General features: G+C 48.3%; 1 protein-coding gene across 2 annotated transcripts in view; it reads right to left on the bottom strand.

The window, feature by feature from the left end:
• Positions 1–15,357, bottom strand: part of CRTC1 (CREB regulated transcription coactivator 1) — a 387,940-nt gene that overhangs the window by 310,949 nt on the left and 61,634 nt on the right. For both annotated transcript variants that reach the window (XM_033955481.1, XM_033955482.1), the window contains exon 2: positions 1,036–1,152. In XM_033955481.1, the coding sequence (XP_033811372.1) occupies positions 1,036–1,152 (117 nt within the window). The remainder of the gene's footprint in view (positions 1–1,035; positions 1,153–15,357) is intronic.

Below are 15,357 nucleotides of genomic sequence, written 5' to 3'. Positions count from 1 at the left end.
TTCTATGCCAGCTAACTTATGATCTTTTACTTGCTATTTTGATGTCTTACCAAAAGTTTCCCATTTAAGATTAAGAGGAACAAGAGATATTTTGAAGGTGGGGGTTAAAGGATAGTAATGATATTCAATGGTTAATTAGAAAATGTTATTTGTTGATTAGGAGAGCAAAATGGGATCCTTGATTCCAATGAATATTATCTATTTAACTTTGTAATTGCAAATTCTGCAGTCCTACTGAAACGAACTAAGCAGCTTAATATTGGTCATATGTTTGAGTACCTGAATTTAAACTATTTAGGTTATAAGTGGTATATAAATATTTAAATAAATAAAATAAAAAATAAATGTTAAATACATTTTTTAATTCATTCAATTTTCTATACCATTCTCCCAGGGGACCTCAGAACGGTTTACATGAATTTATTCAAGTATTCAAGCATTTTCTTGTGATTGAAGTCTACAAAATCCTGAGTGGAGTAGAATGGGTACAAGTGGATCAATTTTTCACTCCATCAAAAATTACAAAGACTAGGGGACACTCAAAGTTACAGTGAAATACTTTTAAAGCCAACAGGAGGAATTTTTTTTCACTCAGAGAATAATTAAGCTCTGAAATGCATTGCCAGAGGTTGTGGTAAGAGCGGATAGCGTAGCTGGTTTTAAGAGAGGTTTGGACAATTTCCTGGAGGAAAAGTCCATAGTCTATTATTGAGAAAGACATGGGGGAAGCCACTGCTTGCCCTGGATCAGTAGCATGGAATATTGCTGCTCCTTGGATTTTGGCTGGAGGCTGGTGACCTGGATTGGCCACCATGGAAGCGGGCTGCTGGGTTTGATGGACCATTGGTCTGGCCCAGTGGAGCTATTCTTATGTGCCTGTGGGTTCATAATCTATTTAATATACCTGGGGCAATGTGGGGGGGATTAAGTGACTAGCCCAGGGTCACAAGTAGATAATGGCTTGGAGAAAAAAAATCTGTCCCTCTATCCATGAACTCTTTTTAACCACAGTAATAAAAGAATGTGTGCACTCACCTGGAAAGGCAAGTCAATGGCACTGTTACCAATCTGATTCACATTTGGCAGAGATCCTCCATAGTACTGGCCACGGCTTTGTCCCAGCTGTAAATATTGAGTCTTCTGCAGCTGTAACTGAAGGGGAAAGAAATAATTTATACTGCCAAACAGAAAATACATTTATGTTTATTTCACTCAAATACAACAAATGGCTGTTATAATATTCTGTCAAGAAGTTATTTGAATATTAGCAGGAGTTCAGGGAAGTGAGCATCTGGTTTAATCCAAATTCTTCAGCACCACTGCTGGACTTCTTATCCACTATTTAAAAATTAAATAAATAAAAAGCAAAGCACTTAGCAAACATATTTCTCCAGTCCTCACAGAACTTCAGATTACTTTCATTGGAAGATTAGGTTCTTATCTTTGGTAATCTTCTTTCTGTTAGTCCCCAGAGGATTCCATACTGTAGGTGTCTCATCTCAACTCATGAACTAGGCTTTGCAGAAATCCACACACTTTTCTTTGCTGCTCCTCCTACTTGGCTGAGTAACACAGAGACCCCTGCAGTAGTAATGTCCCAAAGCAACCGAATAGAAGTGAATAAAGAATAGACCAGCGGTCTCAAACTCAAACCCTTTGCAGGGCCATATTTTGGATTTGTAGGAGGGCCGCAGAAAAAATAGTTAATGTCTTATTGAAGACATGACAACTTTGGATGAGGTAAAACTCGTTATAGTTTATAAATCTTTCCTTAATTGCGCCTGATAATTTCAGATATACACAGCTGAAAGCAGTGCAACATACAGAAAGGAGAAATTAGGTTCTTACCTGCTAATTTTCTTTCTTTTAGACTCTCCAGACCGTTAAAGGCTCACGTTGCCTTCACGATCTATCGAGCCGATCAGCCTTCCTATCCCCAAGGTCCCCCACCGCCGCCCCAAGCTCTGACTCGGAGAGGAAGTTCCAGGCCAGCCAATCCTCTCCAACGTAAGAATTGATGTTAGGGGGAGGGGGAGGGAGAGAGAGCGAGAGAGGGGAGAGAGAGAGGAGAGAGAGAGGGAGAGAGAGAGAGAGAGGAGAGAGAGAGAGAGAGAGAGGAGAGAGAGAGAGAGAGAGAGGAGAGAGAGAGAGAGGAGAGAGAGAGAGAGAGAGGAGAGAGAGAGAGGAGAGAGAGAGGAGAGAGAGAGGAGAGGAGAGAGAGAGGAGAGGAGAGAGGAGAGGAGAGAGAGAGGAGAGGAGAGAGAGAGGAGAGGAGAGAGAGAGGAGAGGAGAGAGAGAGAGGAGAGAGAGGAGAGAGAGAGAGGGGAGAGAGAGAGAGGGAGAGAGAAAGAGAGAGAGAGAGAGAAGAAAGAGAGGAAGAAAAAGTTGGACTCATGGAAGGACAGAGATGTTGGTTGGGGAATGGAATGAGATCTGGAGGAGACAAAGCATGCAGGAGGCAGAAAGAAGGGAAGAAATGTTGGATGCACAGTCAGAAGAAAGTGCAACCAGAGACTCATGAAACCACCAGACACAAAGGTAGGAAAAATGATTTTATTTTCAATTTAGTGATCAAAATGTGTCCGTTTTGAGAATTTATATCTGCTATCTATGTTTTGCACTATGGCCCCCTTTTACTAAACCGCAGTAACGGATTTTAGCACAAGGAACAGTGCGGGGCATTCAGCGCAGCTCCCTGCGCTAAAAAACCGCTATCGCGGTTTAGTAAAAAGGGACGGGGTATATTTGTCTACTGGGCAGACTTGCACGGTCTTACTGGGCAGACTTGCACGGTCTATGTCTGTGTATGGCCGTTTGGTGGAGGATGGGCAGGGGAGGGCTTCAATGGCTGGGAGAGTGTAGATGGGCTGGAATAAGTCTTAACAGAGATTTTGGCAGTTGGAACCCAAGCACAGTACCGGGTAAAGCTTTGGATTCTTGCCCAGAAATAGCTAAGAAGAAAAATTAAAAAAAAAAAAAAAATTTAAATTGAATCAGGTTGGGCAGACTGGATGGACCATTGGGGTCTTTATCTGCTGTCATCTACTATGTTATATTTTTTGTATAGTTGTTACTGAGGTGACATTGCATATTTTAAAGTCATCTGCCTTGAACTCTTTGAAAACCCCCCCGAATATAAATGATAATTAACATTTTCTCTGCGTACAGTGTGCTTTGTATTTTTTTAAAAATGTATTGTTGGTAGATCATTTTGACTTGGTCATTTTAAAAGTAGCTCACAAGCCAAAACAGTGTGGGTACAGCACAGTTACTTACCGTAACAGGTGTTATCCAGGGACAGCAGGCATATATTCTCACATGTGGGTGACGTCATCTACGGAGCCCCGATGCGGAAGCATTTTCAAGCAAACTTGATTGAAGATTTAAGTTTGCTCTGCTGCTCCACGCATGCGTGCCTTCCTGCTCCACTAGGGGGTGCATCCCCTCGTGGTCTCCAGTTCACTTAACTAGCCAAGAAGCCAACCTCGGGGAGGTGGGTGGGTTGTGAGAATATATGCCTGCTGTCCCTGGATAACACCTGTTACGGTAAGTAACTGTGCTTTATCCCAGGACAAGCAGGCATGATATTCTCACATGTGGGTGACCTCCAAGCTTACTGAATAGGGATGGAGGGAAGTTGGCAATTTAAGCAAATAGATTTCGCAACACCGATTGGCCGAACCGGCCATCGCTTCTGGACAGGGAGTCCAGACAGTAGTGGGAGGTGAAGGTATGAACCGAAGACCATGTGGCAGCCTTGCAGATTTCCTCAATAGGTGTTGACCTGAGGAAGGCTACGGAGGCTGCCATCGCTCGGACTTTGTGTCCCGTTACTCGACCATGCAGCGCGAGACCAGCCTGAGCGTAGCAAAAGGAGATGCAATCGGCCAACCAGTTGGACAAGGTGCGTTTGGAAACTGGGTGACCTAACCGGTTTGGGTCGAAGGACAAAAACAGTTGTGGGACTTTCCGGTGTGGCTGAGTGCGTTGGAGGTAAAAGGCCAACGCTCTTTTGCAGTCACGAGTGTGGAGCGCCACTTCTCCGGGGTGAGAGTGGGGCTTGGGAAAAAACACAGGTAAGACAATGGACTGATTGAGATGGAAATCAGACACTACTTTAGGTAGGAACTTTGGATGGGTGCGGAGTACCACCTTGTCGTGATGGAATACCGTGAAGGGTGGGTCCGCTACCAGAGCTTGTAGCTCACTAACCCGCCGTGCGGACGTGAGTGCAAGTAGGAAAATTACCTTCCAAGTGAGGAATTTTGGATGGCATTTGTCTAGGGGCTCAAATGGAGGTTTCATTAGTTGAGCCAGAACCACGTTAAGGTCCCAAACCACCGGGGGAGGTTTGAGAGGGGGGTGGACGTTCAGCAGGCCCTTCATGAAGCGAGTGACTAAGGGATGGAGCGAGAGGGCTTTCCCTTCCAGGGGCTGATGAAAGGCCGCAATCGCACTGAGGTGTACTCGAATGGAGTTGGTCTTTAGGCCGGAATGAGATAGTTGAAGTAGATAGTCAAGGACCAGGGGGACGGGGACCGACACCGGGTCCTGGCTGTGGGAGGAGCACCAGGTTGAGAATCTGGTCCACTTTTGGGAGTAGCAGGTTCTCGTCGAGGTTTTTCTAGAGGCCTCCAATATCTCCTTGACTGATTGAGACACGGGGAGAGCAGTCAGGGGGAGAGAAACCAAGCATTCAGATGAAGAGATTGAAGATTGGGATGTAACAGTGAACCCTGACCCTGTGACAGTAGAGAGGGAAACAGAGGCAGAGGCAGTGGATCTCTGACACTGAGTTGAAGTAGAAGGGAAAACCACGGCTGGCGTGGCCAGCGAGGGGCAATCAGGATCAGGGTGGCTTGTACTGTTTTCAGGTGGACAAGCGTCCGCAGTATCAGAGGGAACGGCGGGAACGCGTACAGGAACCTTCCCTCCCAATCGAGGAGGAAGGCGTCGGCCTCGAGCCGGTCCGGGGAGTATATCCGGGAGCAGAAGAGAGGCAGCTTGTGATTGTGAGGGGACGCGAACAGGTCTATTTGAGGCGTCCCCCACCGTTCGAACACTCCTCGTAGGGCCTGAGAGTGTAGTGACCACTCGTGTGGCTGGAGGAGGCGGCTGAGTCTGTCCGCCAGGCAGTTTTGTTCTCCTTGTATGTACACCGCCCGAAGGAAGGTGTTGTTGGAGATTGCCCATTTCCAGAGGCGCAGGGCTTCCCGGCAAAGGGGCCAAGATCCTGTGCCCCCTTGTTTGTTTACGTAGTACATCGCTACTTGATTGTCGGTTCGGATGAGAACCACTCGGTCGCGGAGCAGATGTTGGAAGGCTACTGCTGCGAGGTAGATGGCCCGAAGTTCTAGCACGTTGATGTGGCAACGGCGGTCTTGTGCTGACCACATTCCTTGGGTGCGCAGGCCGTCCAGATGGGCTCCCCAAGCGTACTCCGACGAGTCCGTGGTGAGTACCTTGCTGTGGGGTGGGGTGAGGAAGAGCAAACCTTTGGAAAGATTTGAAGAGTCGGCCCACCAGCGGAGCGATCGTTGCAATGAAGGAGTCACTGTCACGGAGTGGTCGATCGGGTCCCGGTCTTGACGCCATTGAGACGCCAGGGTCCATTGAGGGATTCTCAGATAGAGGCGGGCGAAGGGTGTGACATGGACGGTGGAGGCCATGTGGCCCAGAAGGGTCATCATCTGTCGGGCTGATACTGAGGTCAGCCGAGAGATCCTTCGGCTCAGACTTACTAACGCCTCCAGGCGCGGAGGGGGGAGGAAGGAACGGAGGCGAACCGTGTCCAGCGTGGCCCCGATGAACTGTAGGGATTGTGAGGGGCGTAGTTGAGATTTTGGGAAGTTTATTTCGAACCCCAGACTTTGTAGATAGGTAATAGTCTGTTGGGTCGCTGAGATAGCCCCTTCTTTGGACGGGGCTTTGATTAGCCAGTCGTCCAGGTAGGGGAATACCTGGAGGCCCTGGGAGCGTAAGGCTGCTGCTACCACCACGAGGCACTTGGTGAAGACTCGGGGTGATGATGCTAGTCCGAAGGGGAGGACTCGGTATTGTAGGTGCCAGTCCCCTACTTGGAAACGCAAAAACTTGCGGTGAGCGGGGTGCACTGGGACATGTGTGTACGCCTCCTTGAGATCGAGGGAGCAGAGCCAGTCGCCCTCGTCGATCAGGGGGTAGAGTGTTGGTAGTGAGAGCATCCGAAACTTTTCCCGAACCAGGAATTTGTTGAGGCGTCTCAAGTCTAGTATTGGGCGTAGGTCTCCCGTTTTTTTCGGTACCAGAAAGTAACGGGAGTAGAAGCCCTTCCCCCGTTGGTCGGGGGGGACCTTCTCCACTGCTCTCAGGCGAAGCAGGTCTCGAGCTTCGGAGAGGAGTAGAGGTAGCTGAGTCCTGTTGGGAGGGCAATTCCTTGGGGGGTTGTCCGGGGGAATGGCCCGAAAGTTGAGAGAGTACCCTGATGAGATCACGCCAAGGACCCATGCGTCCGTCGTGAGTTGTTCCCAGCGAGGGTAAAAGGCTTTGAGTCGACCTCCGATGGGAAGGCGGCCTGGGACTATGGCGAAGAAGGCCCGCCCCCTTCCGCGTGTCCCGTCAAAAGGACGGGGATGGTTTGGTGGTCGCGGGCGGTTGGGACTTGGGCATGGCCCTGTGATGGGCTTGCGGACGTCTGGGTGGGGGCCGCGAGAAAGCAGGGGTGGACTTTTGTGGGTAGCGGCGCGGAGGGGCCCTGTATGGCCTGGACGCTGGCGGTTTGGGCTTTTGCCGGACAAGGGAGGCAAATGAGCGTTCATGTTCGGAGAGGCGTTTTGTCGCCGCCTCGATAGTGTCATCGAACAATTCCTTTCCCACGCAGGGGAGGTTAGCTAACCGGTCCTGTAAGTTGGGGTCCATGTCGACCAGGCGCAGCCAAGCTAGTCGGCGCATGGCGATAGCGAAGGCTGCTTCTCTGGAGGAGAGTTCGAAACCATCGTAGGCCGCGTGGAATAGATGAAGGCGCAGGTTGGAGAGGGACTCTAAAAGCAGGCCGAACGTTTCCTGCCGGGAGGCCGGTAGGTCAGTCTCAAAGGCTCTCAATAGTCCAATGAGGTGTTTGAGGTATGATGTGAAGGTGAAAGTGTAGCTTTGCACCCTAGAGGCCATCATTGCGTTTTGGTATAGTCTCCTGCCGAACTTGTCCAGGGTTCGGCCTTCCCGGCCTGGGGGTACCGCTGCTGAGACCCGGGACGGGTGAGCCTTTTTCAAGGAGGATTCCACTAGCAGCGATTGGTGGGAGAGCTGTGGTTGCTCGAATCCCGGATAAGGTACTGTGCGGTACTTGGCCTCCATTTTGGAGGGTACGGCCGTGACCATGTAGGGGGTCTCCAGGTTCCTGAAGAAGGCCTGTTGGAGTACCGGGTTAGGTAAGCGAAGGGACTCTCTGGGCAGTGATGGCATATCCAGCTCCGCCAGGTACTCCTTAGAGTATCTGGAGTCGGACTGGAGATCTAAGTCCAATGCGTGGCCCATGTCTTGGACAAAGCGAGTGAAGGATGGGCGAGATGTTCCCGGAGCCCCGTGCGGGGTCAGGGAACGAGACCTTCGTCGGGTGGAGAAGGATAAGGAGGCTTCCCTCGAGTATCGAGGTTCATGCTCTGATCCATGCTCCGAGGTTGGGGAAGCACTGTGAGAGTGTTCCGGGGTTGTCGATCTTCGGCGTCTCGAGGAGCCCCTCGGAGACGATGCCGGGGTTAGGGGTACCGATCGATGTCGGATTGGTGACCTCGATCCGGACTCCCTCGGGGAATGCGTCCGAGCGGGAGTTCGGAGGATACGCGGGTTGGAGAGTGATAACTCAGCCACCCTTAGTGGTCCTGTACGAGGTGTGGGAGAACGGCCTCGTAGGGTTGGTGAACCTCGGGCCTTCTTGGAGGTACGGCGGTTCGAGGTTTCTGTCGTTCTAGCTCGACGTTTTGCCCCTCGGCGGTCCGCAGAGGGGGAACGTCTCGGGCGTCTCGGCGAGGAGTCCGAGGAGGATGGGATGCGGCGAGGGTTGCGCACCTTTCCTCGAGGTTGTTCGGTGTGAGGCTCAGGTTGGTCTGGCACATTCGAGGTCGAGGCCGATTGAAACTGGGCCATTGCAGCGGACAGCTCCGACGTGATCATCGCTCGGAGTAGGTCCTGGAAGACGGGCACGGACAGCATCGAAGGCATGTCCCCTGCCTCTGTGCGCTCCACCGGGGGCGACCTCGTATCAGAGTATTCCCGTGTGGTGGAGGCACGGCCCGAAGGTTTGGCGGGCTAAGACGGGGCTGTAAGCATGGGGCTTCCGCCATGCGTCGCCGTTGTCCCCGAGGCTGGCTTCTTCGCTGTTACAGAACCTGAAGAGGGAAGAGGGGACTTACCCGGAGCCGAGGCTTTCTGTTGTCCCGAGGACTTCGGGGTCGAGTCTCGAGGCGATGCCGAGGTTTCCGGGGCCGAGGTCAAGGCCGGGGCCGAGGCCAGGGCCGACCTCGAGGCCGAAGTGGAGGGTTGGTCCGGGGTGAAGAGATCCGCCATGCGGGCTTTTCTTCGGCGGAGGGCCCGGTTTTGGAAAATAGCGCACTGGGGGCAGGAGTCGGTTGGATGAGTCGCCCCCAGACAAAGGATGCACCGGCGATGCGGGTCTGTGAGAGAAAGAAGCCGCTCGCACCGGGTGCACTTTTTAAAGCCGGTCAAAGGCCGGGACATTAAATCGAAAGTAGCCGCGGCTCGATTAGCCACGCGGCCACGGGGACCCGGAAGCCTCCGGGTCGTTGAAAACGAAGCAGGAATCAAGTAAAAAGGTAAGGAATTCGCGACAGCGACTTAATCGTGAAAAAACAAGAAAAAATCGCGGTGCTAGAAGGCAGTTGGGGCAGAGCCTGAAAAACACGTCTTCTAGGCTCGCGGAAAATTTTGAACTGGAGACCACGAGGGGATGCACCCCCTAGTGGAGCAGGAAGGCACGCATGCGTGGAGCAGCAGAGCAAACTTAAATCTTCAATCAAGTTTGCTTGAAAATGCTTCCGCATCGGGGCTCCGTAGATGACGTCACCCACATGTGAGAATATCATGCCTGCTTGTCCTGGGATAACCCTGCTTTAGATCTTACAGATGGGTTATATTTCATCATGACTAGCAGGTGGAGACCGAGACAAAACTTTGGAATAGTACTTAATAGGTGACTCTCACTAATTCAATCAGTCTGTCAAATAGCCAAGCAGAACTAAGAACTATAAACAGAAAACAAAACTCCGAACAGGAGTAACAACTAATATACACGAGGAAAATGCAAAGGAGAGACCCCTGCAGCAAAATGTCCCCACAGCTCGCCAGCTATGCCAGCCAAGCCACAGCTGCTGTTCTTTGATCTCCCCAGTCCTAGAAAAATACTAGAACCCGCAGAAAAAGCAAAATCTGCACGCGCAACATTATCTGTATGCAAAAATGGATAGAGAGTCAATGAAGTGACTCGAGGAGAAAGCTAATGTGAGCACAGTGACACTGACAGAATATTAGTTGTGAAGCAGAATTTTAAACCGATTGAAGAGGAAAGAGATGGTTTTTGGGAGACCTGCAAGAAACAAGTTGCAGTATCTAGGTGAAAGATAAGAGTGTGGATAAAGTGAAGTTACTTACCTGTAACGGGATTTCTCTGTGGACAGCAGGATAAGTCAGCCAAGGGCTCAAAGGGGTACGCTGTTAATCTGTGGAGGATGATGCCAAGGTCCCATGCAGGAGGTGGGTGGCGTGCTGGGGGGTGCAGGTTTGCTAGCCCTTTCGTGAACTTGGACACTAGCGGATGTCTAGCTAGGGTCCTGTCCTCGATGCGGATGTGGAAGGCTGATATGGCATTCAAATGGACCCTTATGGAGGATGTTCTGTGGCTTGCCGTTGATAAGTTGAGTAAATATTAGAGTACTTCTGGGACATGGTGTTTACGAGGAACCCTAAGGATTGCAGGAGTATATTGTTGTGTTGACTGCTGTTGCTGTCTCCCAGGCTGACGAGCCCACTAGCAGCCAGTCGTCCAGATAAGGGACACTCATATTGCGCTCTTGCGAAGGTGGGTTGCTGCCACAGCGACACATTTTGTGAAAACTCTCAGGGCAGAGGAAAGTTCAAAGGGTAGGATTCAGTATTAGAAGTGTTGAGCTAGGGTCCAGAACTGCAGAAACTTTCTTTGGGAGGAGTGCAAAGTGATGTGCAAGTACGCGTCTTGAAGGTCCAGTGAAGCCAGCCAGTCATCTTTTTAAATTAACGGGAGGATGTTTCCTAAGGAGTGCATGCAAAATTTCTCCTTGACGACGTACTTGTTTAGGCCGCATAGGTCTAGGATGAGTCTGAAGCCTCCCATCTTCTTGGGAATGAGAAAGTAGCGGGAGTAGAACCCTTGGTTGTGTGCGACTTGGGTACTGGTTCTATTGCTCTTGCTAGGAGGAGAGCTTGGATTTCTCTGAGGATGAGCTACATTTGTGATTCTCTGGAATTTCGTTTTGGTGATTTGGGCCGCAGGTAGGTATGGAACCTGATGTGGTATTACCTTTTTAATGATTTGTAGCACCCATCTTTCTGATGTTATCCTCTTCTAGGTTTTAAGGAATGCAGAGAGGCGGCCCCCTACTTGAATAGGATGCATTGTTGAGGAGTCAAAAGCTAGGACCAACTTTCGGGTTGGTGGAAGAAGTTGGCTTTTGTTGTTTTCTCTCCCTCTGGCGCTGCCTTTGCTGGTAAGGAGCACTGTAAGGTTGTGTTGTCTGTCGATGGGATGGCCATCTTGTCTGGTTGTCATATCGTCTTACAGTGTTGTTGTGTCTACAATACTGGGTGGTGCTATGCCGTCTTGGTGCAGGCGGCTTTACAAAGCCATCTGAGGAGAGGATCTGGAGGGTTGTACAATGTTCTTTCATTGTATCCACTGCTTCTCTCACTTTGTCTCCAAATAAGTTTTCCCCTGAGCAAGGTGCATTTGCGAGGCATTCATGGGCGTCTTCATATAGGCCTGAGGTCTGTAGCCATGCTAGCCGTCTGGTTGCTATGGCCACTCCAGTAGTGCAGGTAGATGTTTTAAATGCATCGAAGGTTGCTTTTATCATATGTTTTCCGCATTCTTCCATATCCTGTAGTATGGGAGCTATGCAGACTTTCTCTTCTGGTTTCCTCTGCTTGCCTCCGGAAGGCATCATTGTACAGGATAAAGGTGGAACAGGTGAGTGTCATTTTTGTGTTTAGCATGAAGCCATGGTAGACCTTTTTGGCGGTGGTGTTCAGGGTCCTGTGTTCCTTGCCCGGAGGGTGGTAGGCATGAGGGCGGTTGCTCTTAGCTTTCTTGAGAGAAGATTCTACTATGATGGATTGGTGAGGAAGCTGTGGTTTGTTGAAGCCTGGTGCCTCACTGATCTGGTATTTTTGGTCTAACCTTCTGGACACGGTGGGGCCTGATAGTGTGGTTTTCCAGATCTTGTCCCAGCAATCTAGTAGTATTTTGTGAGCTGGTAGCGCCACTGTGGCTTTTTACACCTTTAGATATTTCAGCAGTCCCAGTGCTTCATTTGTTGCCTTTGGCTCCTGTATAGGAGTGAGTGCTAACTTGGTAGCTACCTTCTGGAGGAACTTCGGATAGGTGAGGTCTTCCACAGGCGTGTCTGACAGGGTTGTCCCAGATGCGGGTCTGTGTCTGGGGGTCTCTGGGGGTGCTTGTGTATGGGCTACCTCGTGTTGAAGCATAGTTATGCTGGTAGCGCTCACTGCAGTCAGAGGTGTAGCTGTCTGTGGCTGGCGAGTGTGATGCGGCTGTCTCTGCCCCCTGCCTCCACACTGTCAGTGGTTGCGGTATTTGTTCTGTGTTTGGCGCTGGGCTCTGACTCTGCACCCTTTGTTCGGCAAGTTGCTGAAAGATGAATCTGTTAAAGGTTGAACAGTTGGCTGTGATCATTAGTGGTGGTTGGTTGGTGGGGCTGGATATTAGGAGCTGCGGCGGGTGCATGTGAGTGATCCTCCGATTGGCAAAGTCTGCTCTGCTCCTGGCCCCATGATCCGTAGATCCTCTGCGCCTTCGTCATCTTGGTGAGGCCGATGAGGAAGAGGAGGAGGAAGTTGCTCTGTTTCTCCTTCTTGTTCCCTCCTTCCAGGTCCGGTTATGCTGATTCTTGTAAGGTATGGTGTCTCGGCCCTTTAAGTGGGCGGAATTTGAGGCCATGCTTGAAAAAACACTGTCTGTGGGTTGGATTGCCTTTTGCTGTAGCTGTGCCTTTAAGTGGGGCAGAACCCGGCACGCTGACGTCATCCTGGGATGAGATTCGGGCTGCAGACAGCATAGCGCCGTGCTGAATCAGCACACTGGAGATGGCCAGCGGAGGGGATGGGAGACCCTCGGCCGTTGCTGCCACTGTATGAGCCCCCGTAGCTGGTCCGGTCCTCTGAACAGCCATCGGGGAGGCGCTCATTAGACCAGATAACTAAGAGCAGTGTGCTCTGTTTTTTTCTGGGCGTCCTGAGGCAGCAGATAAGCGGGGGTTGCCTTGGCTGTGGCTTGGAGTCCCAGGGAGATCCTTACTGGTGTCGATGGTGTCTTGCCCGCTGCAATTTTTGGTCCTGTTGGAGGGTCTTTCTTGCGTTTGTCTTCCCCCAGTTTCTGCAGTGTTTGCAGGTGGTTTCTGTGGGCCCTCAGGGACATCTTTAAGCACTAGGTGAGCCTCCCCGATGGACACAAACCTTGTGGTGCTCTTTTTTCTCTTGCAATCCGGGCACTTCTTAAAGCCCGGTTTTGCTGCACTCTTCTCATTTTTTTCAGCCATTTTTCTTTTTTCGGTTTTTTGTTTTTGTTTTGTTTTTTAACTTGGAGAGCAGTGATCCGTCCATTGGAAAGGGCAGATAAACTAAACTGGATTAGAGAAGGACAGCACAGGTATATATAGGGCTACCTGCACATGCTCAGATGAAGCTCCCAAAAGCCTCACCTGAGTTCTGGGAGAGCAATTCTGAATTGGGAACGTTAGATGATGTCACCAAAGTGTGGCTGACTTAAGACTGCTTGTCCATGGAGAAGGGTTTTGGTGATATTATAGAGAAAATTGTCTGTTGGATTTGTGCAGAGAAAGAGAAAGAGGAGTCAAAGATGACTCAGAGGTTGTGAGCTGATGAGACAAGCAAGATGAGAATGTTATCCACAGAAATAGATAATGGGGAAAGAGGAGAGGTGGATTTAGAAGGCAAGATAAGAAGCTCAGTCATGGCCATGTTCAATTTTAAATGGCAGTGCGACATCCAAGGCAGCAATGTCTGACAGAATGAGTGCCTGATGCACAGAAATAGATAATGGGGAAAGAGGGTGGGTTTAGGAAGCAAGATAAGAAGCTCAGTCGTGGCCATGTTCAATTTTAAATGGCAGTGAGACATCCAAAGCAGCAATGTCAGACAGAATGAGTGCCTGATACACCAATAGTTATACACCACTTTGGCCTAAGCTCACAAAATTTTGAGAAGCCAATTTCAGCTCCATATTTGTCATGATATGCCACATACATTTCATTTAAATTGGTCAACAGCAAATACTTTTGTTTTTGTACTTTGAAACCACTGAGCCAAACAGAAATGCAGTCTTTCTTGCCAGGACAGATTCTGCTAAATTTATCAACTTCATAAAACTATCAACCACTTTTTTTGGCAACTGCTTGCCAAGTTTTGGATCAGATGAGGCATAAATACACTTAATCTAATCTTCAATTTCTGCGTTGCACATACTCTGCTCTTTCTTGATTTTTCAGGCCATCTTTACCATATGTTATGAAACTCCAAATTTTGATGCTGTTGCTTTTATTGACCAACTTCTTGGGGCCACAGTCAATATTTGGACTTTTTTAATCTATCAGAAATTGCAATCTTTTTCTTCATTTCTTCAATCAAGTCCAGTGTTCTCCCCAGAATTTTTTTCCAGCCGGGTGGCATAAAAAAGTAGCTGGGTGAGGCAGGACGGGACAGAGAAATTTGATGATGGGGAAAATTAAATGTGTACTATTTTTATTAGTTAATTATTATTAATTATTTTTCAATGCTTGATATGACTTCCTTTTTTAAGGTTTGACACTTGTGCCAGAATATTTTTATTAAATTTAAGAAGTATCCAATTCTAGAAGTGAATAATTAGATATTTTCCCTCTTTCAAATGGTATAGAGGTTTAAAAAAGGGAAATATGTTAATGAAGTCATTAGGTTGAATCTAGACATTTATTTCTGCATTAATTTAAACAAAAAAAAACAGATAACTAGAACTCATTCAGTCATACAAGAAACGGTTCTACAACACCTCTAATAATGTTTTGATCACTAGGTTACTTCCTGAGGTCTCACTGAAGATATGAAATACAGAAGATGCGATCCCCATTTCCAGACCTCTTCCATATAATTTATGGTGAGGTGTTACTGAGCCTTGAAGGAGACCTGTGTGATTGCACTACAGCAAAATAAAAAAGTAGCATATAAGATCATAGTGATAGCTAGGGCAAAACAGTTTAGGAATTAAAAATATTTTATTTTTATTTGCTTATAATGACACTTGAAAGCTGTTTGATGTTAATACAACTTTAATTTAATTATTTATGCTTGCAGGGGGAGGGGAGGGGGACGACAACACCTACGTCAACGGTAAAGTTAGAATAGGGTCATTAAATTCAGTGGCGTACCTAGTATATATGACAGCCAGTGCTGATCATTTTTTAACAATCCCCTCCTCTATATAAAAAAGTTATTTTTAGTAATACATGAGTCACACAACAAGGGTGCACCTAGGAAAAGGCAGCATCTTAAACACTGCAGAGAGCACTAGAATACCAACACATGCATTGTAAAACTAAACAAGCCAGATCCTGCACAGCCAACTGATCTTGTACAGTCGATGCTGACAGAAAACCATGTCCTTTTCATATACATAGAACACAGATACACCCTCGCCCAATATGGAATAATCACAAACTAAAAATAGAAATATGTAGACAAAAGTTAAACTAAACCACGAAGAAACCAGACTCTGCATACAATGCAACACCACAGAAACAGTGACACATGTCCCCTAATACTGTGCAAAATATAAAGACAGTAGATGTAAATTTGAAAAAACTGATACATAACAATCACCACTTTACAAATTAACAAATAGAAATAAAACAAATAGCGAGAAATAAGAAAATACCATTTGATTGGACTAATCCATTTTTCAATTAGCTTTCAGACCTGAGGAAAGGGGTTTATTTCCCCCAAAATTGCCTTATTTCCATTTCCTATTTATAGACTTATCAATACAGTTGCAATGCTACTTGATTTTACATAAAGCAACAAAAAAATTTATTTCTACCTTTT

This window comes from Geotrypetes seraphini, chromosome 8, assembly GCF_902459505.1.
Source record: "Geotrypetes seraphini chromosome 8, aGeoSer1.1, whole genome shotgun sequence".
In the NCBI taxonomy this organism is placed as follows: Eukaryota; Metazoa; Chordata; class Amphibia; order Gymnophiona; family Dermophiidae; genus Geotrypetes; species Geotrypetes seraphini.
The sequence above is the reverse complement of the archived record's forward strand: the minus strand, read 5'-3'. Positions and strand labels throughout refer to the sequence as shown.